The following is a 24688-nucleotide window of genomic DNA, read 5'->3' as shown; positions in this document are numbered from 1 at the left end:
AGATAAGCTGCAATACTAACAGCATCAGCCCAGAAAGTTTTGGTAGTCAAGCATGCTATCTCATACTCCTAGCATGCTCATTGAGAGTTCTGTTCATGCACTCAGCCACACCATTTTGCTCTGGTGTCCTAGGAATGGTCTTTTCCATTCTAATTCCATGTGCAGCACAATACTCTCTGAACCCTCCATCTATGTACTCTCCTCCATTGTCTGACCTCAAACATTTTACTTTCAAACCTGTCTCTGTCTCAACCATAGCCTTTCACTTCTTAAAAGTTTCAAATACATCATATTTATTTTTCAAAAAATAAACCCACACCTTTCTGGTTGAGTCATTAATGAAAGTAACGTAGTACCTTGAACCTCCAAGGGATGCAACGGGAGAAGGCCCCCACAAATCTGTGTGCACTAACTCCAATTTTTTAGCCTTCGGTGTTCTGCCACTTTTCAAGAAACTCACCATTTTCTGCTTTCCTAAGATGCAGCTTTCACACAAGTCAAAATCAACGGACTTCAATTCTGGTAGTTTCCCTTTTGGCAGCAGCATCTTCATCCCTTTCTCACTCATGTGACCAAGCCTACGGCACCATAAGCTTGTATCAGTACTTGCTTCGGCAACTACAATTGTGTCTCTTGGACTTGAGGTCATGTATAGAGTACCAGATTTCTTTCCACGAGCCAATACTCCGGCTCCCTTTGTAACCTTCCAAGTGCCACCAGCAAACAACATTGCATGCCCTTCATCATTAAGTTGTCCGACAAAAATCAAATTCCTTCTCAGGTCAGGAATATGTCATACCTTCTCCAGCAACCAAACAGACCCATTGGGCAACGACATCTGAACGTTTCCCACACCCACAACATCCAAGGTTGTACCATCAGCCAAATACACCTTACCAAAATCTCCTATTACATAGTTCTGTATGATTTCATGGTGCAAAGTGGTATGAAATGAAGCTCCTGAGTCCAAAACCCAATCATCAAGTGGACTGTCTACTACAAAAAGTAATGCATCCTATACCTCTTCTGTTACAGCATTAGCAGAATCATCCTCATTCTTCTTCTTAAGACTTTTGCATTGTCTCCTAAAGTGACCTATTTTCCCACAGTTCCAGCATTGTCCCTTTTGGCCAGATCTAGATTTACTTATGTTTCGATTATAGTTTCTGGATTTTGATCTACCCCGATCTGAATTTCGGTCATTACCTTTGCCTTTTATCTCAAGATTTAGGGCAGAACCATATCCTGAGGTTTCACCCGCATCTCTTCTGTGAATCTCCTCAGCCAGAATTAAATCCCGTATCATTATACTTCAGTTTTTCTTTTCCAATAAAGTTGCTTACTATCATCCTCATTGCCCCCCAACTGTTTGGCAACGAAGCCAAAACGATCAATGCACGAATCTCATCATTAAAATCAATTTCTTCAGAAGATAATTGATTTGTGATTGTATTAAACTCATTCAGATGTTGTGCTACTGATGCATTCTCTGCCATCTTCAAATTAAACAATCTCTTCATCAGATGTACCTTGTTATTTGCTGATGGTTTTTCATACATACCAGACAAAGCCTTCATTAGATCTGCTGTAGTCTTCTCCTTCACAACGTTGTGTGCAACAAACCTAGACAGAGTTAATCTTATAACTCCCAGTCCCTGTCTGTCAAGGAGAGTCCATTCCTCGTCCTTCATAGTAGCAGGTTTTTCTCCTAGAAGCGGCAGATGTAACTTCTTCCCATATATATAATCCTCGATCTACATCCTCCAGAATCCAAAGTCTGTGCCATCAAACTTTTCTATCCCAGACGCCTTTCCTGCTTCCTCTGCCATTGCTCCCACTTGAACCTAACCCTGGGCTCTGATACCAGTTGTTGGGAATTAACAACAAATTCCTGAAAGCTATGAGAAATAAAATAGAGAAAGAATACACGCCAAAAAAAAAAATCAATCACACGCACAAGACAGTATTTACGTGGTTCGGCAATTTTACCTATGTCCACGGAGTTGCAGGGATTTCACTATTATCAGGAAGAAAAATATAGAGAGTGCGGTAGTACAATGCTCTCTCTCTCTCGCTCTCTCTCTCGAAGGGTGACCACTTACCCTAATCACCCAAAAACAATTATTTTATATGTTGCGTACAAGGTTCCGAATGGGCTACAAAACAGGCCCAATCCTTCACTCCATAGACTAAGCCTTAGGATAGAAATCTCTCATTAAAGAAAAGTCGGGTCATCATCCATGTTGAACGCAACTAGGCTCCACAAAAGCCCAACAAGAATGCCACAACAAAAGTTCTCTATCTCTAGAAATAGATGCAGAATCAAAAATTGCATTATTACATTGTTCACTCGTATTTGCCTCCTCAAAGTAGTAGAGTCCCTCACATACCTTAGCACTGCCAATCGTCTTCCCCGATGATAGGTTCTGGAAAACACAATGAGATGAAACAAATTTAGCAGAGCAATTGGAATCTTTTGTCAACTGGCTAATGGATAACAAGTTGCAAGATAGCTTAGGAACATGTAGGACAGATTTTAAAGTTATAGAATTAGATATGCGAATACTTCCTTTGCTAGCAACAGGTGATAGAGATCCATCTGCAATTCTTACTTTCAGATTTCTAGTATATGGTGAATAGGATGAGAACAATTGATAAGAGTTAGTCATATGATCAGATGCACTCGATTCAATTCTCCATGGTGATTTGTAATGGGATATAGTATTTAGGGCTAACAAAAAATTACCTCGGTGAGCTAGAGAACCAGTGGAAGGCTGACTCGATGTTTGAATTAAGGAAAACATTTTATATAGCCAATCCAACTGTTCAGTACTGAATACACCACTTGGAGTGGTATTATTGGTTTTTTCACCTTGTGATTTTTCAGTTGAACTATCAGTAGTAGCCTAATACCCATGATTTTTTTGATATTGTCTCGGCTTCCAATCTGTAGGCTTTCCATAAATCTCCCAGCAGGTATCTTTCGAATGACCTGGCTTTCAGCAGTGCTCGCACCATATTTTAACTTTTTGTGATCTTTGCCCAGATCCCGCAGGGCCTTTTGATATAAGGGTCAAGAAGTCAGACCCATTGGGATTCGGCCCATTCCCATTGGTACTCAGATTTTGGACAAACAAGTCCGGTCTGATACGATCTCCTTGGGGCCTCAGCATCACTCGTCTCCTGCTCTCCTCCCTCCTTACCTTGGCAAATACTTCTTGGGTTAAAGGCAGAGGTCGCCGGCTGAGGATTCGTCCCTTCATGTCTTTCAGATCTCAGTTGAGGCCGGCCAAGAACTCGAAGACCTGTTCGTTTTCGAGCCTCCTCCTATATTGCATCCTGTTGCGAGAGCACTCCCATTCCTCTTCGATGCTCAGATCGAGCTCCTTCCAGAGATGGGTCATCTCCATGAAATACTCCGTGACATCTCTATCGCCTTGCCTCATCTGCCACAACCGGGTTTTGATTTCGAAGATTTGCAAATAACTCTCGACATCAGAGTAGGTTTCACGAACAGCGTCCCAGACATCCTTCGCCATAGGCAAGAACAGGTAGATTTTTCCGATCACCGGCTTCATCAAGTTGACAAGCCAAGTCGTGACCATGGAGCCTTCAGACCTCTATTTTTTCAAGGTGACATCATCAATAGGGTCTAGTCTCCTTCGTTCGCTGGTAAGGTAACCCAGTTTCCCTTTTCCTTCAATCACCAATTTTATAGATTAAGCCCATTTACGGAAGTTTTTTTCGTTCAATTTCTCCATTGAGAGTGGAAAGGCTGTATTGTCCAGCCCATTCAAACCCCCAATAGATGTAGCCTCCGAATCCCCATCGAGTTTTCTAGAAGAGGTCGACCCTCTACTGGTGCTACTAGCCATCGTTAGCTAAGGTTGAGAAACCCTAGCTCTGATACCATGTGAGCGGAATTCTTTTAAATATGTACATCCCAATCTTACAATATATAATACAAACAAAGACTCTAAACAAGGAAACAATCTCCCTACAGAATAATACACAATTTTCTACATTTACTCACTTTCCTAATTTACTCAATACTATCAAGGATACTCGGGATTTCAACATTGGTGCACAATTTTTTTATAGAAAAGAAAAGTTCATTAATAGGAGAAGAATAAACAAGAGGGCGAATGAGACATCTCCCAAAGGAGATCTAAAACAAGCCAGAAAAAACAACTAAAAACTACAAGAGGAGGAAAAAACCAACAAGCCAGCATATTCCTCCAATCTCTTTGGATCTCCTAGAAACTAATCCCTTTAAAAATTCCAAAACCAAAGCACCACAATGATGCCAAGTACTGAATGTAATCCCATACCAGCACCTAATTTAACTTCTTCACTGAGAATATCTATGCACTATGCTCTATCCATATCCTCCAAACAATGAATTTGTACACCAAACAATACAACTAAAACAAAAAATTACAAAATAAACCTGAAATACTTAAAATACACCAAAAAACCCTAAATTATCTAAATTCCAAAATATTTAGATTAAAGGGTGGCCCGGTGCACAAAGCTCCCGCTTATGCCAAGTCCAAGGAAGGGGGGTGGACCACAATGGGTCTATGTACACAATCTTACATGCATTTTTTTTACAAAAGGCTGTTTCCACACCTTAAACCCATGACCTCCAAGTTACACGGTAACAACTCTACCTATTTAAAAAGCATCCTCAATTTCTAAATTTCCACACAAAATATGATTGCCACGAATAATTTGCAAGTGATTCTCCAGCAGGTATGACAGCCATTTTAATGTTTGACTCACATTACAATATATAGGAAGACCTAGTACTGTTATTAAGGTTTTCCGATTCACTGAACACTCTCAAAATTATGTTTCATCATCTGAACTAAGGATGTGCTTTATTCACATAATAGAACAGAGATTTTGCTTTGGTCAAAGGCAAGGGAGCAAAATGAAAGAAATTCAAGGGCTTTGGGCTCAACTAAGGCAACTTTGACTGTAATCCTTCTCTTTATCAAGTGGATCATCTCTAATAGTTATCCCCATCAATGTAAGACAAAGCTCCTAAACACATTCATTCTCTCCTAGAGCATTAGTTCCTTTCTCTATTTTCTTATTTTTCATACTGTTTCTGAGCCTTGTTACTGTTTATGCACAGTACTCAATTATATGACAGAGCTTCTATGTGGAGCATCCACATCCAAGACTTGCTGATAAAAGTCACTCTTGAGTTCGAATCTGTAGTTCCATACACACAAGCAAAGAAACATAGTTGTTAGCTTTGCGTGTTTGATTGGGGTTAAATATGTTGCTGTATCCAGGCTCTGGAGCAACATGGGTTCAAGGCCCAGCACCCTTATCCATTTTTAGGTTGTGATGTAAATGTTTATGGGGTCCCTTTTGTGCACCAGGAGGGGCTCTCATGTGTCATACAAGGGCATTTCTTGATCTTGGAAGAGGGTTTGGACCCCAGTGTCTCATCCAAAATATCCCGTTTCATGAGGCTTACTGAAGGAGGGGTCATATTGACACATAAAAACTCCAAAGAAGGGATTCGACTTTAGCCAGTAGGTGCTGCTTCTTTGCCAGAGGGGAAGAAACGGCTCCACACATATTGCTGCACGGCAAACTTGCCAAAGACGTTTTGAACCAAGTTCTATTTAGCAACATGAAGCTATTTTGTCTTTCCCCAATCTCCCACTGATTTCCTGTGAAGCTGGTCCTTCAGAGGGGAGAACTGGAGAAGACTGTTCTCCTTTGTGCCAGCAGTGTATTCTGTATTTCTGCATATTATACAAAGACAGGAACAGCAGAATACAAAGACAGGAATAGCAGAGGATTTGACGGAAAAGCGTCCCCTTCAAACAAAACTCTAATATTAGTCTAGTCTTCAAGCATTTGCAGGAATGCGCTAGAAGCTCTAAAGCTTGTGCAGCAAGGAACAACATAGAACTACTCAATCAGTTTGATATGAATGAAAATTTACAATTCCAAGAATTCATTCATCCTCTTCATATTTTGCACCTATCCTCATAACAATTTGCTAACAGTTAATGGTGATCAACTTAATTTTGTTATCCATTAATCTGACTTAATTTTGTTATCCATTAATCTGACTTTGACCTGATAGGATCTGGTTGTTATTTCTTTTATTTTAAGCCCCATCTTGTACATATCTCCCATTGGCTCCACCACTGCTCCACATGGAAACAACATATAATACCCAATACAAGGAATAAGATAATTTTCAACAACCACACAATAAACGCAGGCAACAACAATAGAACCAGGACCCCATAGCAACCTGATACGGTATTAGATTACTACTTCATGTATAAGCTTAAGCTGTTAGTTGTGGGCCAAGAATGTATATCAAGCTTTATAAAAGCTGACATCTCAAGAACTATATTTACAAAGATGCCCTATTGTTCTGTTCTAATAGAAGATTACAAAACTCTATTGTTAGTAATATGTCCATTGAAGCTTGAATTAAGTATCAAGGCAGTTTTAAATAGAAGTCAGAACTTTCAAGTGACGTCCAAATGCAAGACAAAAGTTAAACACGATTAGCTGTTTGGTCCCATGCACCCATGTGGTGGGATCCAGCCAGTTTAATTTTTGAATTCATAAACTAAAAATAAAAGAAAGAACTTGCATGGAAAGAGTTGAATGCTGGCCTTGCGGGGGCATCCATGCCAAGGCTTAATCAAATGCTTGGTCAGTTGGTTCTTTTTTTTCTTTCATGGATGGCCAGGTCAAGGTTTTGATGGAAATGGTTGGTCGACATACTATTATCCAAGCAAAGTTTAGAATGTTGATAATTGTACAGAAATTTAGTGCTTGGCTGGCCAGTTATTCCAAAGCCATGGATGATCTTGTGGTTGTTCCATAAATTTTTCTTCATATTTTTTGCAATTTCTATTATGCACCTTTGTGCTTAATTTGTCCAACACGAACTACGTTTTCCAATATGAATTTTTTAAGGAACTGATATAACAATGGCAGGGCCTTCAATGAATCCAAATGCATACACAAATTAACAACAGGGTCTTGTGTCTGTGTGTGCGTGCGCTCTAAATGCAAATCAGCTAAAATATCGAACAAGAAGGAAGGGGTATTTTCAAAATTAAGTAATATATTAAAGACCGATCATAACAACAATAACATGAATTAACAAGAGAAGGGAAGACAGAGAGCAGAAATTAATTTGGAAAAGAGAAATGAGATGAGACTCACGCTCCCGGCTGATTTGGAGAAAGTTTCTGTACTCTCCACCGTGGGACAAAAAATCAGAATCGGACATTGACATGATTCAAGCTCTGATGATCCTTTCAGTCTCCTCCTATTGCAGGTCCCGAGAGAGAGAGAGAGGAGAGAGAGAGAGAAATGAGAGAGGACGGGAAGGTTGGGGAGGGAGTACGCGAAAGAAGGCGAGGGTGACTGAGGTGGCCGTTATGTTTCGCGTGACGCGATCGATTCGACGTCGTTCTGCTTTGCAGGAATTTAGATTCATGCCCCGCGAGAGAGCTACCAGCCTACCACTGCAGGTTTAAAAAACGGGTGAGGACATCTAAACGAACAATTATGAGGGAATTTTTCGTTTTAGATCATTTTTACAATTTAATCTAGTGTCTAAAATCCTTAAAAAGAGCCAAATTCTGAGTAGGTTTGATACCGTACTAGGGAATACGAAAAACTCGTTAGTGGTTAGAATTCTTATATAATAAAAATAAAATAAAAATAAAAATAAAAAGAAAAAGATTTTTAAAATTTTCATTAATTTTCCTTCAAGTTTCGCAAAATAATATGGACATTAAATTTCAAAATCTTTTATATTTGATAAAAAGACGCAAATGTCCTTTTCTATTTTATAAAAACTAAAAAAATAGAATAAAGGTATAAGTATTCCAAAAAATCATATATCAAGAGGAGTTTAAAATTTTTGAAACCTCATCTCCATCTTTTACTAAATCTTAGAAGAAGTTCGTGAAACTTTTTTTTTGAGAAAAAAATCTCAAGGCAATTCAATATCATTTTGTCAAGCCCAAAAGAGGCCAATAGCTTTTGTCCTTCTTAAAATATCTGTATCTTATTTATCTTACCAATTAAACTCAAGGATATAATTTTTTTTCTCATTAACTTCAATGGAAGAAATGAAAATAATGGTATTTATTTTGATTTTTTTAACAAATCAAAAACTAGAAACTGAATGAACAAATAAATAGATAACTAAAAACAAGAATAAAAAAGTGCACCACTCTCTATTCCCTTCATAAATTAATTAAAGATATTTTTTTAAACAAATTATTAGGTAAACATTCACAAGCGTCAAGAAAACATTTCTTTAAAACTTGAAAATTCTAATATTATGTTTCATGTAAATACATGAAACAAATAATAGATTAACTAATACAAGAAACCTAAATCGTTTCATAGATCTTTTGCAAAATCACATTGGATCGTCAACTGTGTTTAAAAAAAGAAAAAAAAAACTCTAATGAAATTTAGAATTGAGTTGCTGAATATTTAAATGAAAATAAATTGATGTTGAATGCATATATATATACCAACTGAGAAAACATCACATTAAGATATAAAGTTCATTATTATTATTATTATTATTATTATTATTATTATTATTATTATTTTGACAATTTTTTTGACAGACAATTAAAGTCTTCTTTAGAACTTACTGGGAAGAATTTTTGTTTTTGTTTTTATTTTTCCTCTTTGTTGGTACAAATTAAATGCCATGGCAGTGGATATGCTGAGCCAGACTCCATAAATTAGCAAAGTACACAAAAAATATAAGGAGTATTAAAACTTGATATGCATTATTAGCCCATAACCTAACAATTTAAGGTTTTAGGTAAAGTGGTAATCTAACATAGTATCAGAGTTGGTTATCAGGAAGTCCTGGGTTCTAGGCTCGTTGCCCGGATTCTATGGTATTTAAAATTTTATTGTGTGTTTATCTCTCCACATGTTGTTAGGCTGTACGTGCGGGGGAGTGTTAAAACTTAATATACATTGTTAGTCCACAACCTAACAAAGATTTAATGTACAAAGGCACATGAAAGATTACAACAACAACAACAAAACCAAGCCTTAGTCTCACTAAGTGGGGTCGACTATATGAATCCTTTTCCGCCAATTTATGCGATCATGGACCATTTCTTTTGATAGATTCAAAGATATTAAATCCTTACTCATTATCTCCTCCCAAGTTATTTTAGGTCTACCCCTATCCCTTCTACTGCCCCCTATAGTAACTAAGTCACTCTTCCTCACGGGTGCACTATAAGGCCTACGTTGCAAGTGTCCATACCATCTGAGTCGTCCTTCCCTTATCTTATCTTCTATAGGAGCTACACCTAACTTACCACGAATATGTTTATTCCTTAATTTATCTTTCAATGTTATACCACTCATCCATTTAAGCATCCTCATCTCGGCAACTTTTACTTTTTGGATATTATGTTTCTTCGTCACCCAACATTCTGATCCATATAGTATAGCTGGTCTTATAGCTGTCCTATAAAACTTCAATTTCAATTTTAAGGGTATTCTACGATCACATAGAACACTTGAAGAACTTCTCCATTTTACCCAACCTGCTTTAACTCTATGCATTACATCATCTTCAATTTCTCCTTCACCTTGCATAATAGATCCAAGGTATCGAAATCTACAAGTGCCATTAATTTCTTCATCATTAAGTTTAACTTTGTCTCCAATATTCCTCCTATCATTACTAAAATTACATTTCATATATTCTGTTTTATTTCTACTTATCTTAAAGCCTCTAGATTCCAAAGCTTCTCTCCATAATTCTAACTCAGCCTCTACTCCATCCCTAGTTTCGTCAATTAATATAATATCATCTGCAAACAACATACACCATGGAACCTCCTTTTGAATACTCTTAGTCAATTGGTCCATTACTAAAGCAAAAAGACAAGGACTCAAAGCAGATCCTTGATGTGCACCTATGGTAATTAGAAATTCTTTAGTTTCTCCATTTGGAACTATTAGAAAATTACAAAAATGAAACTATCCATATTAAACAACAAATGGTGATTCATCAAGTTTAGTAGAGGGTTTTCCAACAAGTCTTAAGTTTTAGGAACTCATAATAGTTGTTTGAACAAAAAATTGCATTTCTGTACTATCAGTACCAATATTGACATCTTTGGACCGACAAAAGAAATAATCAATTAATCCTTCTACTAGGCATTACCTTTTTTACTTTCAAAATTAAGAAATACTCATGGTAACCATTGGAGCTGACAAAATTCATAATATTATACGATAATGTATTGAGCAATATAATAGAGAAGTAAAAATTATAAATACTGATATTGTACTTCAAGTAGGTAATGACATTGCTTGTATTCATGGTCTTGATGAAGTAATAACAGGTGAGTTAGTAGAATTTGAAGAGGGTATAATAGGTAGATATATAGTAGAAAATGGAAGTCAGATCAACTATCACTAAAAAATCTCAGTTAGATCAAGGCATAGACTCAAAATATATTCGACCTCTATAGATCGAGTTGAAGATTATTTCTAGAACCCTCACCAACCCAGTTTTAAGTTTGCTTCAAAATTGAGTGTCTTCTCTCAAACGATTGCCTTTAATATATATAAATATATATATATATATATATATATATATAAATAAAGTAGATAGTATTTAAAATTTTCATGGTCATGTTGTTTTTACAAATTATTTTCGAAAAACATGATAAAAGTGAGGAAGCCACACATGGTGCCAATGCCACATGGGTTGAGGTTGAGTGAAAAAGTGAAATACCTCGAAATCAAATCTAGTACCAACAAAAAAAAAAAAAGAGCAATAAAGAGAACCACAAAAATGAGAAAAAAAAACTTTGCATTATTTAGGGCACATATTAATATGCACCAACAAATATATAGTTTCAATAGCCAAAAAAATTATTTACCTTGCTCAAAATAATTTATAATTATTTAAGCAAGCAACACTCAAAAGAAAGTTATAAGTAAAATTGTCATATGCTAAATCATGGCCCTAGGAAAATTTTACACCTTTTGTTGGAAGGGATCGAAGGAGAAAGGAGAGAAATGAAAACAATAAGAAAAAATATATATTACCCTTATGGATAATTTTTTTCATTATTTTCTTTTATTCAGAGAGAGAGAGAGAGAGAGAGAGAGAGAGAATTCATAAATAAGTTGCTCAAAATAAGATCTCAATTATTAGATCAACAACCCAATTCAGAAGAAGAATTCGACAATGATAGTATTGTGCCAAGTACTATTTTACCACATATTTACAATCTTAAAAATTACAGTTGACGGAATAATGAGATAAGCTCCAACATGTTTAGGAAATCCATGTTTTTCTCTAAATAGTGAACACAATGCCCTTCTCCCCTAATACTTGAAACCTATTTTTGGAGAGCCCTTGAATTTGGAATTATATTGAATTTGGATAAAATGTAATCTAAAGTCCAAAATTCATGCTCACACAGTGGTATTTCTATTTGGTTTACGGTAATGGGAATTATAATTCTGATGTTTGATTTAGAACTATGAGGTCTATTCCCATCCACGTTGAATGGCCTCCTCAAAACATAATCATTCCTGTGATGGGGAGGATAGACAATATTTTATATAATCACCTTATTAACTCCCTATGGATTGCACCACCACAACTACCCCTATCACTGCTGCCACTACATGCCAGCAGCCACCTCCAGTGCAGTGTAGACGCCTCACTATTTCCACCAGCACCACCACACCAAACCATAGTTACAATTGCCAACTCCACCTCCATTTCCACCACTACTTGTTGCCATTGTTGCTACCCATTGCATCTATCTCCTACTTACACCACCATTCCCCACCTCTAGCAACTCCACTTCCTAGAACCATCTAGCATCACCCCCCCGGGCCACTAACCACCTCACCAACCCTATAGCAGTGAGCACCACACCTCCCAGTATTGCCAGCTATCAGTGTCTCTAAAGGGACTTTCGGAATATCCCGAATGTAGCGACCTGCTTAATTAAATGGGATTTTTTTTTATACACTAATATTTTACATGCTCTGATACCATGCTAGGATAAATCCATCCATAAACCTAAGCAGCGAAAAACATAAACTGAATAGACATATCCATATCATACAATATCAATACCAGAGTACTACCATGTTTTTCCCAAAATGTACACATATATCTGTTTTCCCAAAATATCCTCAACTGGTGAGGGCTATACAAAAATGTTCCCAAAAATGATACTCACTCTTCGATAGGGCACTACAGACGCCCCTCTATTTGCAAGCCTGATCTACTCGCCTACCTGGATCACTAGAAAAAAATATCAACACTAGGATGAGCCAACGCTCAGTAAGGAGAAATATGCTATTACTAGTGTGTGGCAAATGAGTTACTATGTATATATCATGAAATCTGTTTTTATATAAACATGAGTAACTAAGTATCAAAGTACAATACAAATAACAAAGTACACCACCCCTTTTTCCCTATGGATTAACATATCAGTATTATGGTAATAATTTCAAAATACTTCTAGTGTACATAAGTAGGATCCCTGTTTCTGTAAATCAATACGTAAGTAATAATAACTAAAACTGTTCCCTGTGGCTATCTGTGTCATGACATGCCCCCTCATGACAAGGTTGTGTAGCCCGTAGGCTGGATTTACCCTGGCTGGCCAACCAAGAATAAATCACTGAACTCCATCAGTCAACCTGCCCACCTCAACCCATATCTGGATCGGGAGCCTAACCTCTTCAAGGGCCTAGGTGGTCGACTTTACCACATATATCTGAATAGGTGGTTGCACTCGTAAAGTAACATAGTATCTGTAGCAACGGTACCGTGCTCTGTAGCTGCAAGTCTAATAAGGTCTGATATCATATAATACTTTTCTATACATATCTATCTGATTTACCATGATTCTGAAATAATCATATTAATCATGATGCTGCATAACGTACTGAAATCTGAATAATCATAACATGGAACTGCATATTCATAATACTGGAATTCGTATAATCATGATACTGAAATCTGTAAAATCATGGTACTGAAGTTCACATAATCATAGTACTTAAATCCGTAAAATCATGGTAGCGAAATTCATAAAAATCATGAAACTACAATTTGTAAAACATATCCCCGTACTACATACATACTCACAAGCCACACCATACTTTAATACATAATTTTCATAAATAAATACACTGTATAATATTTAGAAACTTCCTAACATAGCATATTTCCCTTACCTTAACTTTGAAAAGCCCCTAGGGAATACAAGCCTAACACTCATAGGGCCTTCTACAAAACACCCTGAAACTAACATATGCCAGAACATAACATCAGTATTTTTCCGTCTATATCGTTTCCTATAACTACCAAAAAGCCAAAAAATGGCTAAAAGGCCTTACCCTGAATTTGGGATGAAATCCAACTCTATTTTCCCGACGATCCACTCCGGCAGATGTGCAGAGAACTATGCCAGGAGTGTCGTGATAGCTTCGGATCATCGATCCGGCGACTGGTGGGGCCGAAATCAAAGAGAGAAGGGAGAGGGAGTCGTAGGAGAAAGAGAGGAGAGAGAGAGCGGCGAGAAAAATAAGAAATATCCTGGGTTTCCACTATCTATAAGGCCAGGTTCGTCGATGAGACACGTCACCTCGTCGACGAGCCTGTCACAAAATTCTTCGACGAGGTCCTGTGTTCGTCGACAAAATTCAAAGCAGGCTGAACCATCTTTCGGTATTTTCTTGTCGACGAAGCCCTATGTCCGTCGACGAAATTCTGAAAACCTTCATCGACAAGACCCTATGTTCGTCGACGAAGCTGGGCAATTTCCTGAATTTATGATTATTTAATATTATCTCCAAAATGCAATGTCGTCGATGAAGTCTACGGCCTCCTTCTGTTTCTATTTATATTTTCTCTCCCTCTTTAATATTTAAAAATGCTAATATTCTTTGGGTCACTACACCGAAGATTCGGTTATAGTGTACACGGATAACGAAAAAAAACTATCAGATTATGCAATTCCTAATTACGTGATTAGGATTATACCTACGAGATCTATCTGGTTTGATCCTAAATCTGCAAGTACGCAATGAGCTCTTGAAAACGACTAGGAATCTTCTACTGTATTCCCTGAACACGCCTTACTCCTGAGAGAGTGGGCTCGTAAGCGGCTGCTAGGGTTTTCTTCTCTCACGAAAATGTCTGCCTCTATGAGAGTTTTTTTCTTCTCTCCTAACTGCTGAATGGAGCGCGTGTATATAGGCTATAGCAGGGACCTCTAGGCAAATATGACTAGGGCTTCCCATGTCATTAAGAATTCCTAATTCGACCCGAATTTATCCTTAATTACGTTAATTATAATTCATACCACTAAAGAATTATAATTGCACTCCCTGTCATATTCGAAATTATATTTCGAGCTCCTATTATTAAATGCTTATTTATCTCCTCACGTAAAGATTACAAATACCCGTCTATTAAATTAAATTACTGATAATTTAGTTAATTGACATAGTAATTTCCTGAAACCTTACACTTAACTTATTTGATGTGTCAGATTCAAAATCCACCTACAGGGTTTAACACAATTAACACTTATAAGCTTCCTCAAGGGGGTATCATCAATCCCAATACCGGGACGTGGATTCCATCAATAATTAATGTTCACCATACACATGATGTCATCACCCAACTCACTGAGTATTTTGACCCATAAAGAATCTCACTCTTTTATAAATCAAAGTAATAAACACTATATGCACGTGTCCAATAATCATATCGAGATTAAGAGCCTAAGCACTCATAATAACCATGAGGTATTAATTGTTTTATATAGTAAGTATAAAAACAATTATCTCAAGACAATCCTGTTCAATACACACCAATTGTACTAGCACAAGGAGTTGGATTTGTACCATTCCCAATAGGCAGACCTATTAAAACCTTGTGTTATAGTCCTACCAATGGTGTGTCCAATTTCATTTAAGACTGTGAACAATAAACTTATATTCTATAAGAAGTGATGATCTAATCTTTTGTGTATAAGTCGTACTCTACACACTAGATCACCTACTATATAGAATAAAAGACACACATGCATAATATTTTAAATAAATAATGTCATACAAACATTGCTTATAAAGATTCTCATTAAAATGGAATAACTGAAGTTATTAAGAAATACTAAAATCGATTACATGAAGCATGTCTTTCAGTATAAATCCCTAGTAGTCTTTGCCACCACCTCCCCACGGCTGCCACTTGCTACTCACCACAATTCTAATGCCATTTCCATTGACACTAGCACAATTGCCACTAAACCATCACCTGCAGAGACCCAAAAAATAATAGCAATTACATAATAAATAGAAAGGGAGATAAATGTGAGGAAAAGAAAATCCAAAAAGAGGCAAAAGCAGGGTTTGTCGACGAACCCTCTAATTTCGTCGATGAACGCCCTTATATGGTTCGTGGACGAGTTTCAGTGTATTGACGATAAAAAGATACCGAGAGAGAAAATTCAGACCCTTTGGCATGTCGACGAACACATCATCTTCGTCGATAAACTCCCTTCATAAGTTCATTGATGAGTCGACGTGTCTCATCGACGAAGCTACATGGCCAGCCACCTATAAATACGCAAAAATCATATTTTTGGCGAGAAGAATCTTCCTTCCTCCTTTTTCTCTCTCTAGAATTCGGATCCTCCACCTTCTCTCTTCATTTCTCACTTCATTTCTCCCCATTTCGACAATCAGAAGTTACCACGTTGATCCTGGGGAGATTCTCTACAACTTAGCTGGAGCATAATTTTGGTTTGAGAAGTTCACGCACCATCCCAAAATTAGGGTAAATGGGTTATTTTCGGATTATATAGTTAGTAGGCTTTTCTGATCCGAGATCTTGTGTTCGATGAAAATATACTGAGGATGAGTTGATTAAACTAGGATGTTGTGATTTTAGGGTTTGAGTTTCCAAACACCACAAACATGGGTTGAGGATCCTAGTGGGTGTTTTGTTAGGAACTCAGGTATCATTGATAAATAATTAGTAGTTTAGAATTTTATTGATAAAAGAAATATGTGAGCCTAAGGAAAAAGCGAGTATAGTTATTATTCTGAGTTTGGATTGATTGAATTAGGATATGTACATTATTTCAAGATTTTGAGTTTGGTATGTCGTGGGCATGAGAATCGAATTGGAGCCAAGCCTCCCAGTCAATTAGGTAAGGGAAATATGCTATGCCAGTTAAATCAGAAATTCTTACTAGTAAAGTGTAGTATATATTTATGGGTTTTCAGAGTAAGAATTATACAGTTTCACAGATTATATAGTTAATGAGTTTTATTTATTTGTGTTACATGAGAAATATTCATGTAGTACAGAATTTTACACAGCTTTTACAGAATTATGATTATATGATTTTATGGAAATATGATACACAGATTATATAGTTTTATTACTGAGCTATGGCTATTCAGTGTTTAACAGAACTATGATTCACACAGTTTATTCTGATATACAGTTTTCATGGTACCATGATATATAAATTACATAACCATGATATACAGATATTACAGAACCATAACACATAGATATTTAAGTAATGACCTGCTTATATTATCATATAATAAAACATATTTAATAATAAAATCAACTTGAACTCGTAGGTAACGAGGACATCTGTCAAACACAGCAGAACTTAGACAACAGTAAATATAAATCACAATCTCATAACCACAAGGTACATAATACCAAAGTAAAATATAAACCAAAACACGGTGTTTATATACAATCTCCCAAAAATACAAAAATATCTCTAGGATCCCACATCAAAATCTCCTGATCCTAGTTCAAACTTACCCTCCTAACGGGATAGCACAATTGACTTAATGGCGACCTCGATTTGCCAGTCTTTCTAGGTTTCCTAAAAAAATTTTAATATTCGGGGGTGAGACATTTCTCAATAAGGGAAAATAAGCTAAATACAGATGTGTGACAACATGAATATTAAGTGATATAATACATATACAGTACATTTTATATGCTAGAAAACATTCATTATAACATACTAAATAATCATACACTTTCATAATTTTTAATAATTCATACTAATCATGGAATGTCTAATATAACTGATAATACTGAAATTTATCCAGAATGTATAGCTAGTTGATGTCATGTATTACCCCCCATGACGGGTTGTGCAGCCCGAATGCGTGACCCAATAATGGCTGGCCGACCACTGCCAAGTAAAAAATGTCTATAAGTACAATGGGTCTGTCACACCCTGGTCCAGACTACCAGGTGGACGTTTACAACTCCACACTAAAAGCCACATCGACTATCCATCTCCCACCCCCATTGTGGGGCGGTTAGCACAAGTCTGAACATAATATCTGATCTGTATAGCAATGGTATCGTGCTCCTATAACTGAACTGAACTATCATCCGAGTTATGATAACATATAATATATGATAATATACTTGTCTAACATAAATAGATTGATAGCATTTTCTAGAAATAACATACATAATATGGCTTTGCGCCAGTTTCTTTCATATATGCGGCCTTGCGCCGAAATCATACGTAAAACACGATCTTGCGTCGGCTATCAATCACGGCCTTACGCCGAACATTTCATACATACCATTCTGAATAAATAATTCACTTATCATGTATTTAGAAACCATATTGTACTGCATTATTGCATAATTTCTGAAAACATACTTCATTCATAAAATTTGCCATATCATAGCACATCCCACGTAAAATAATTTTCATGCCACACATTGCTATATAAAACCATACATTATATTCTAAAATCACAATTTCTGGCATTTCATACGTATATATATATATATATATATATATATATTTCAACATAACAGCAGTATTTTCCCAAATATGCAGTTTCTCCATAATATGCAAATATAATACATGTTTTCCTGAAAATTAATTTACTGATAAATAATAATAATTTGTATGGAAAATAACTGCTTTAATTTATTCCCTTACCTAATACTGAAAGAAACCCCCTAAAAATTCTCTGGTCCAGCCAGCCCATGCAAGGTTCCCTGATCAATACCCTAAAAACGACAACTCCTAGAATTAAACTTCAGTATTTTTTCATGAATAACATTTCTTATAACTATGGGAAGACCAAATTTTGCATAAAAAGTCTTACCTTAACCTAGGGATGAATTTCAACTCGGTCCCACCAACGATCCGCTCTAGTAAACTTGGAGAGAACTTCCTCAAGAGCGTTGTGGTGGCCTTAAATTGTCAATCCAGCGAACGTCGAAGCTGAAATTGAAGAGAAAGGAGAGAGAAATTGTAGAGAGGAGAGAGAGAGAGAGAGAGAGGGAATTTTTTTTATTTTATGCATAAAAATCCGAGGTTATACTATGGGCTTCGTCGACGAGCCACGTCACCTCGTCGATGAGGTCAAGAGGCAATTCGTCGATGAACTCTCCTCTTTGTCGATGAAATTCAGAGTCGCCCAAAACATCCTCTCGGTATCTTCTCATCGACGAAGCACACCTTTGTCAACGAGCCTATACTGCTACGTTGTTGACGAACGCGAAGCATTCATCGACGAAGTCTACTGCCTCCTTTTGTTGTTGTTTCCATTTTTCTCTCTTAATTATTATTTAAATACAATTATTCTTCAGGTCATTATATTCTCCTCTCCTTATAAAATTTCGTACTAATTTACTATTCATATAACTCATCATCCCTTTAAAGGAAAAACGGTCTACTTATTTTATTACTTACCCTCACTTATGACAAAGGAATACCGTGGTTACATTTCAAGTCCTGGGAGATTACATAAGTAAAATGAAAATTCTCCTAAAACTAAAAATATTACTTACTAACTAAACTATTACATGTACCTGCTAAAGAAACATTATATAATCACTTATGTTTTCTTGATCAAGACTGAACCTCTTGGAACAACTGTGGGTATTTCTGTGTGATCTGTTCCTCAAGCTCCCAAGAAGTCTCTTCTATTGCATGATTCCTCCATAGAACCTTTACCATAGGAATCTTCTTATTATGTAGTTCCTATTCTCTTCTATTCAGTATCTGTACTGGTACCTCCTCATAAACTAGTGAATCATTGAGTTCTAATTCACCATAACTGATAATATGAGAAGGGTCTCAGACATATTTCCTCAACATAGAAACATGGAATACGTCGTGCATCCTAGATGGCATAGGCGATAAAGCTAACCTGTAGGCAACCGGCCCCACTTTCTCCAAAATTTCAAATGGACCAATGAACCTAGGGCTAAGTTTACCCTTCCTTCTAAACCTCATAACCCCTTTTAACGGAGCTATTTTCAAAAATACATGATTACTAACATCAAATTCTAATTTCCTGCGGCGATTATTGGCATAACTTTTATGTCGGCTCTGAGCTGCACTGATTCTATCTCTGATGAGCCGAACCTTATCGTAGCCCTGCTGCACAAGCTCTGGTCCCACAACTCACCGCTCACTCATCTCATCCCAATATAACGGAGAACGAAATCTCCTATCGTACAGAGCCTCAAATGGTGCCACACCAATGCTGGTTTGATAACTATTATGATACGCAAATTCTACCAGTGGCATGAACTGAGTCCAACTATCCCCAAAATCTAATACGCATGCTCGGAGCATATCTTCTAGTATCGTCCTCTCAGTCTGCCCATCTGACTGAGGATGGAATGCCATGCTAAACAATAGCTAAGACCCTAAAACTTCCTGCAAGCTTTTCTGGAACCATGACATGAAACGCAGGTCTCGATCTGACACTATGGACACAGGCAATCCGTGAGAACGGACTATCTCCTGAATGTAAATCTCTACCAAATGGCTGAGGGAATAGCTGATCTTGATAGGGAGGAAATGGGCGATCTTAGTCAACCGAGCTATAATCACCCAAATTGCATTCTGACCATGCGACGTCTACGGCAGCCCTAAGACAAAATCCATAGATATATGATCTCATTTCCACTCTGGGATAAATAGCGGCTGCAACTGACCCGCCGGCCTCTAATGCTCAACTTTTACCTACTGGCATGTCAGACACAGCGCTATATACTCGGCAATTTCTTTCTTCGTACCACTTCACTAGTAAAACTCTCGTAGATCCTTTTACATTTTCATACTACCAGGATGAACTATATACAAATATCTATGAGCCTTCTCTAAAATAGTCTTCCTAATGTCAGCATCGTCAAGAACACATAAACTGGAACGAAACTGCAAAGCTCCATCATCTGATAAATAGAATTCCTTTCCTGACTAGTCTGCACTCTATCTATCACCTCTTCTAATTCTGGATTTTCCTTTTGAGCGACTTTAATTCTTTCCTGCAGAGTAGGTTGTACCACTAAGCTGACGATACATACTAGAGGATTACTTTTTACCAACTCTATGTCGAGTCTCTCTAGATCCATTATGATCAGTTACTGGATCTCCATAGCTGCCAACGCTGGTTCCACACACTTCCTACTCAATGCATCAGCTACCACGTTTGCTTTTCCTTAGTGATAACTGATAGTATAATCAAAATCCTTAATTAACTCTAAACACCTTCTCTGTCTCATATTCAATTCCTTCTTGGTGAAGAAGTACTTCAAACTCTTATGGTCGGAGAAAATCTCACACTGCTCGCCATACAAGTAATGCCTCCAAATCTTCAATGCGTGTACCACAGAAGCCAATTCAAGATCATGGGTAGGGTAGTCCTTTTCATATTCTTTCAACTGTCTGGACACATATGCCACCACCTTGCCATGCTGCATCAATACACAGTCAAGTCCCTTTAAGGACGCATCACTATAAATGGCATAACCCTCGCCCCTTGACGGGATGACCAGTACTGGTGTTATGACTAGCCTCTGTTTCAATCCTTGAAAACTCTACTCACAATTGTCGTTCTATTCAAATATGACATTCTTCCTAGTCATTCGTGTCAGAGACCCTGATAATGTTGAGAATACCTCAACGAAACGACAGTAATATCTAGCTAACCCAAAGAAACTCCTAATCTCCTGGACGTTCCTTGGTCTAGCCCAATTTACTACCGCTTCAATCTTACTGGGATCCACAAAAATTCCGTCTCCTGAGATAACATGCCCCAAAAACACAACTTTCTCAAACCAGAAGACGCATTTACTAAATTTGGCATACAACTTTTTTTCCCTGAGCATCTGCAAAACTTGCCTCAATTGTATCTTGTGCTCCTCATAGCTCCTCGAATAGACCAGTATATCATCAATAAACACAACAACAAACTGATCTAAATATGGATGAAAAGTCATATTCATCAAACCCATAAATATCGTAGGAGCATTTATCAAACTAAATGGCATAACAACGAACTCGTAATGCCCATACCTGGTCCTAAAAATCGTCTTCAATACATCTTCCGCTCTCACCTTTACCTGATGGTAGCCTGATCTGATGTCGATCTTAGAATACACCCGTGTACCCTGGAACTGGTCAAATAAATCATTTATACGGGGTAGAGGATACTTGTTCTTGATGGTCACTTTATTAATCCCTCTATAATCTATGCACATCCTCATAGACCAGTCCTTCGTATTCACAAATAATACTGGAGCTCCCCATAGTGAAACAATAGGTCGTATGAAACCCTTATCAAGTAAATCCTATAGCTGATCTGTTAATTCTACCAACTTTGCTGGTGTCATATGATATGGTGCTTTAAAGATCGGCTCTATACCTGGAAGTAGATCAATAGAAAAATCTACCTCATGATCAGGTGGCAGACCTGGTAATTCATCGAGAAACACATTTGTGAATTCTTTCACTACAGGCGTATTAATAAGCTTCAATTCATTTTTTGACATTTTTTTCATAAAGGCTTCAAATCCCTGACAACCATTCAGGAGCAGTCTCCTCGCCCGAACAGTCGAGACCATCCGAGGTAAAGATTGCACTTGTGACCCTGTAAATCTGAATTCTAGTTTCCCTAGAGGTCTAAATATCACTTCTCTCGCACGACAATCTATACTGGCATAGTTAGCTGCTAGCCAATCCATGCCAAAAATGATATCAAACCCATGCATGTCCATCACTACCAAATCAGCAGATAAAATTCTCCCCTGAACATCAACTGGACAACCACGAAGCATCCTACTACACCTCACCGCTGACCCAGTCGGTGTAGCCACTAATAATTCAACATCTAGTGATTGTGTTTCATCCCCACATATACAAACGAGTGTGCGGTCCCTAAGTCAAATTAGTACAATAACTTTAAATAAAAACATATTAACCGTACCTATCACCACATCACCGACTACCTCAACATCACCCGATGTCAGATCAAAGACCGTGGCTGGAGCCATGTTCCTCTGTTGGCCTCCATGTGGGGCCTGATAACCTCCTCATGTAGTTTTAGGAGTGGGAGCAGCACCAATCTGAGTCTAACAATCTCTCATCATATGCCTTGGCTCCCCACAGCGGAAGTAAATACCTCGACTTGCACGACACTCCCTCGGGTGTCTCTTCCCACAAGTCGGGCAAGCTGGAAGTGGCTACATACCCTCAAAACCACGATTCCCGGTCTCCTGCCTCTGGTCTCTATGGTAGCGACCCCTCTTCCATGAAGCACGACCGACTCCCTGTTGGGAACCAGAAGGTGTGGACCTCTTCTTCTGTTTCTGCTCCTCAGCCTCCAATTACTCTCCAACCTCTGCTATAGTGGCCCTATCTACCACCTCAGCAAAATCTTGTAACTTCAGTATCGACATCTGCTTGTATATTTCTCTCCTCAGTCCTCTTTCAAACTGTCATACCTTTTTCGCCTCATCTGGAATAATGTACGAGGCAAAGCGAGATAGTTCAATGAACCTCGCTGTTTACTGCTGCACCATCTGTTGTCCATGCTTCAGATTCAGGAACTCCTCAATCTTAGCTTCCTTAGACGAAGCTGAAAAATACCTGCCGAAGAATATCTCCTTAAATCGCTCCCATGTCATCTCCATAGGTACTGTTCTCTGCTGCTCTAAAAGTTTCATAGTCGTCCACCATCTCTCAGCCTCTCCAGTCAATCTATATGTAGCAAACAGCACCCTCTGCTCCTCCATACACTGCAGCACTACAAACACTTTCTTAATCTCCTGTACTAGTTTTTAGCGACTGTAGGATCAATTCCTCCTGAGAAAGCCAGAGGATTCATCTTAATGAATTTCTCGATTGAGCTATTGTGGCCTGCCGACGAACCTCCACGTTCCCTCAAGCTCCTGGCAATTTTAGTCATGACTTGTTGTGCCACGCTGTGTAAAACTACATCTAAATCACCTCCCGCAACACCTGAGGGTCCAGTACCCTCATTTCCACTTGCATGGGCACTACTGCCCCCAGGGTCCATCCAGAAAAACAAATAACTTAACTTAGAACCCTATCACCATAACATGTTATCCAACTAGTACAATATTTCCTTAATTAATTCATCACTCTCGATCTTAATTCAAGGATCAATCCTACAACCTAGATACCTAACCTGACGATAGTTTACCATGACTTTCCTGAAATCGTCACCCCAGGAAGATCACACAAACCACCACGGAAGTCCTGCATCTAGACTACAAAACTAGACCTCAAATTCCTTTATCTTATACTCTGGTATTATTACTGCTGTACTCTAGAATCTACAGAACCTAGAATCCTAGGCTCTGATATTAAACTGTAACAACCTGCTTATCTTGTCATATAATAAAACATATTTAACAATAAAATCAACCCGAACCCGTGGGTAATGGGGACACCTATCAAACACAGCGGAACCTAGGCAGTAGTAAATGTAAATCACAATCTCATAACCACAAGGTACATAATACGAGAGTTAAATATAAACCAAAACACGGTGTTTATATACAATCTCCCAAAAATACAAAAATATCTCTAGGATCCCACATCAAAATCTCCTGATCCTAGTTCAAACTTACCCTCCAAGCAGGGTAGCACAACTGACTCAATGGTGGCCTCGATCCGCAGGTCTTTCTGGGTTTCCTAAAAATTATTTAATGTTCGGGGGTGAGACACTTCTCAGTAAGGGAAAATAAACTAAACACAGCTGTGTGGCAGCATGAATATTTAGTGCTATAATACATATACAATACATTTCATATGCTAGAAAACATTCATCAACATACTAAATAATCATATACTTTCATAATTTCTAATAATTCATACTGATTATGAAATGTCTGATATAACTGATAATACTAAAATTTACCCAGAATGTATAGCTAGCTGATGTCATGTATTACCCCCCATTACGGGCTGTGCAGCCCGAAGGCAGGACCCTATAATGGCTGGCCGACCACTGCTGAGTCAAAAATGTTTGTAAGTACGATGGGCCCGCCACACCCTGGTCCGAACTGACAGGTGGACGTCTACAACTCTATACTAAAAGCCACATTGACTATCCATCTCCTACCCCCCATTGTGGGGCAGTTAGCACAAGTCTGAACATAATATCTGATCTGTATAGCAATGGTATCGTGCTCCTATAACTGAACTGAACTATCATCTGGGTTATGATAACATATAATACATGATAATATACTTGTTTAACATAAATATATTGATAGCATTTTCTCAAATAACATACATAA

The 24688-nt window shown here is 37.7% G+C and overlaps 1 protein-coding gene across 3 annotated transcripts in view; it reads right to left on the bottom strand.

Annotated features, from left to right (window-relative positions):
* Positions 1-7486, bottom strand: part of LOC131166002 (SNARE-interacting protein KEULE-like) — a 73034-nt gene extending 65548 nt beyond the window's left edge. For all 3 annotated transcript variants that reach the window (XM_058124209.1, XM_058124212.1, XM_058124210.1), the window contains exon 1: positions 7222-7486. In XM_058124209.1, the coding sequence (XP_057980192.1) occupies positions 7222-7294 (73 nt within the window). In that variant the 5' untranslated portion in view covers positions 7295-7486. The remainder of the gene's footprint in view (positions 1-7221) is intronic.
* Between the last annotated feature and the right edge of the window lie 17202 nt (positions 7487-24688).

This window comes from Malania oleifera, chromosome 10, assembly GCF_029873635.1.
Source record: "Malania oleifera isolate guangnan ecotype guangnan chromosome 10, ASM2987363v1, whole genome shotgun sequence".
Taxonomy (NCBI): Eukaryota; Viridiplantae; Streptophyta; class Magnoliopsida; order Santalales; family Ximeniaceae; genus Malania; species Malania oleifera.
Note: the sequence above shows the minus strand (reverse complement) of the source record. Positions and strands in the feature narration are given on the sequence as shown.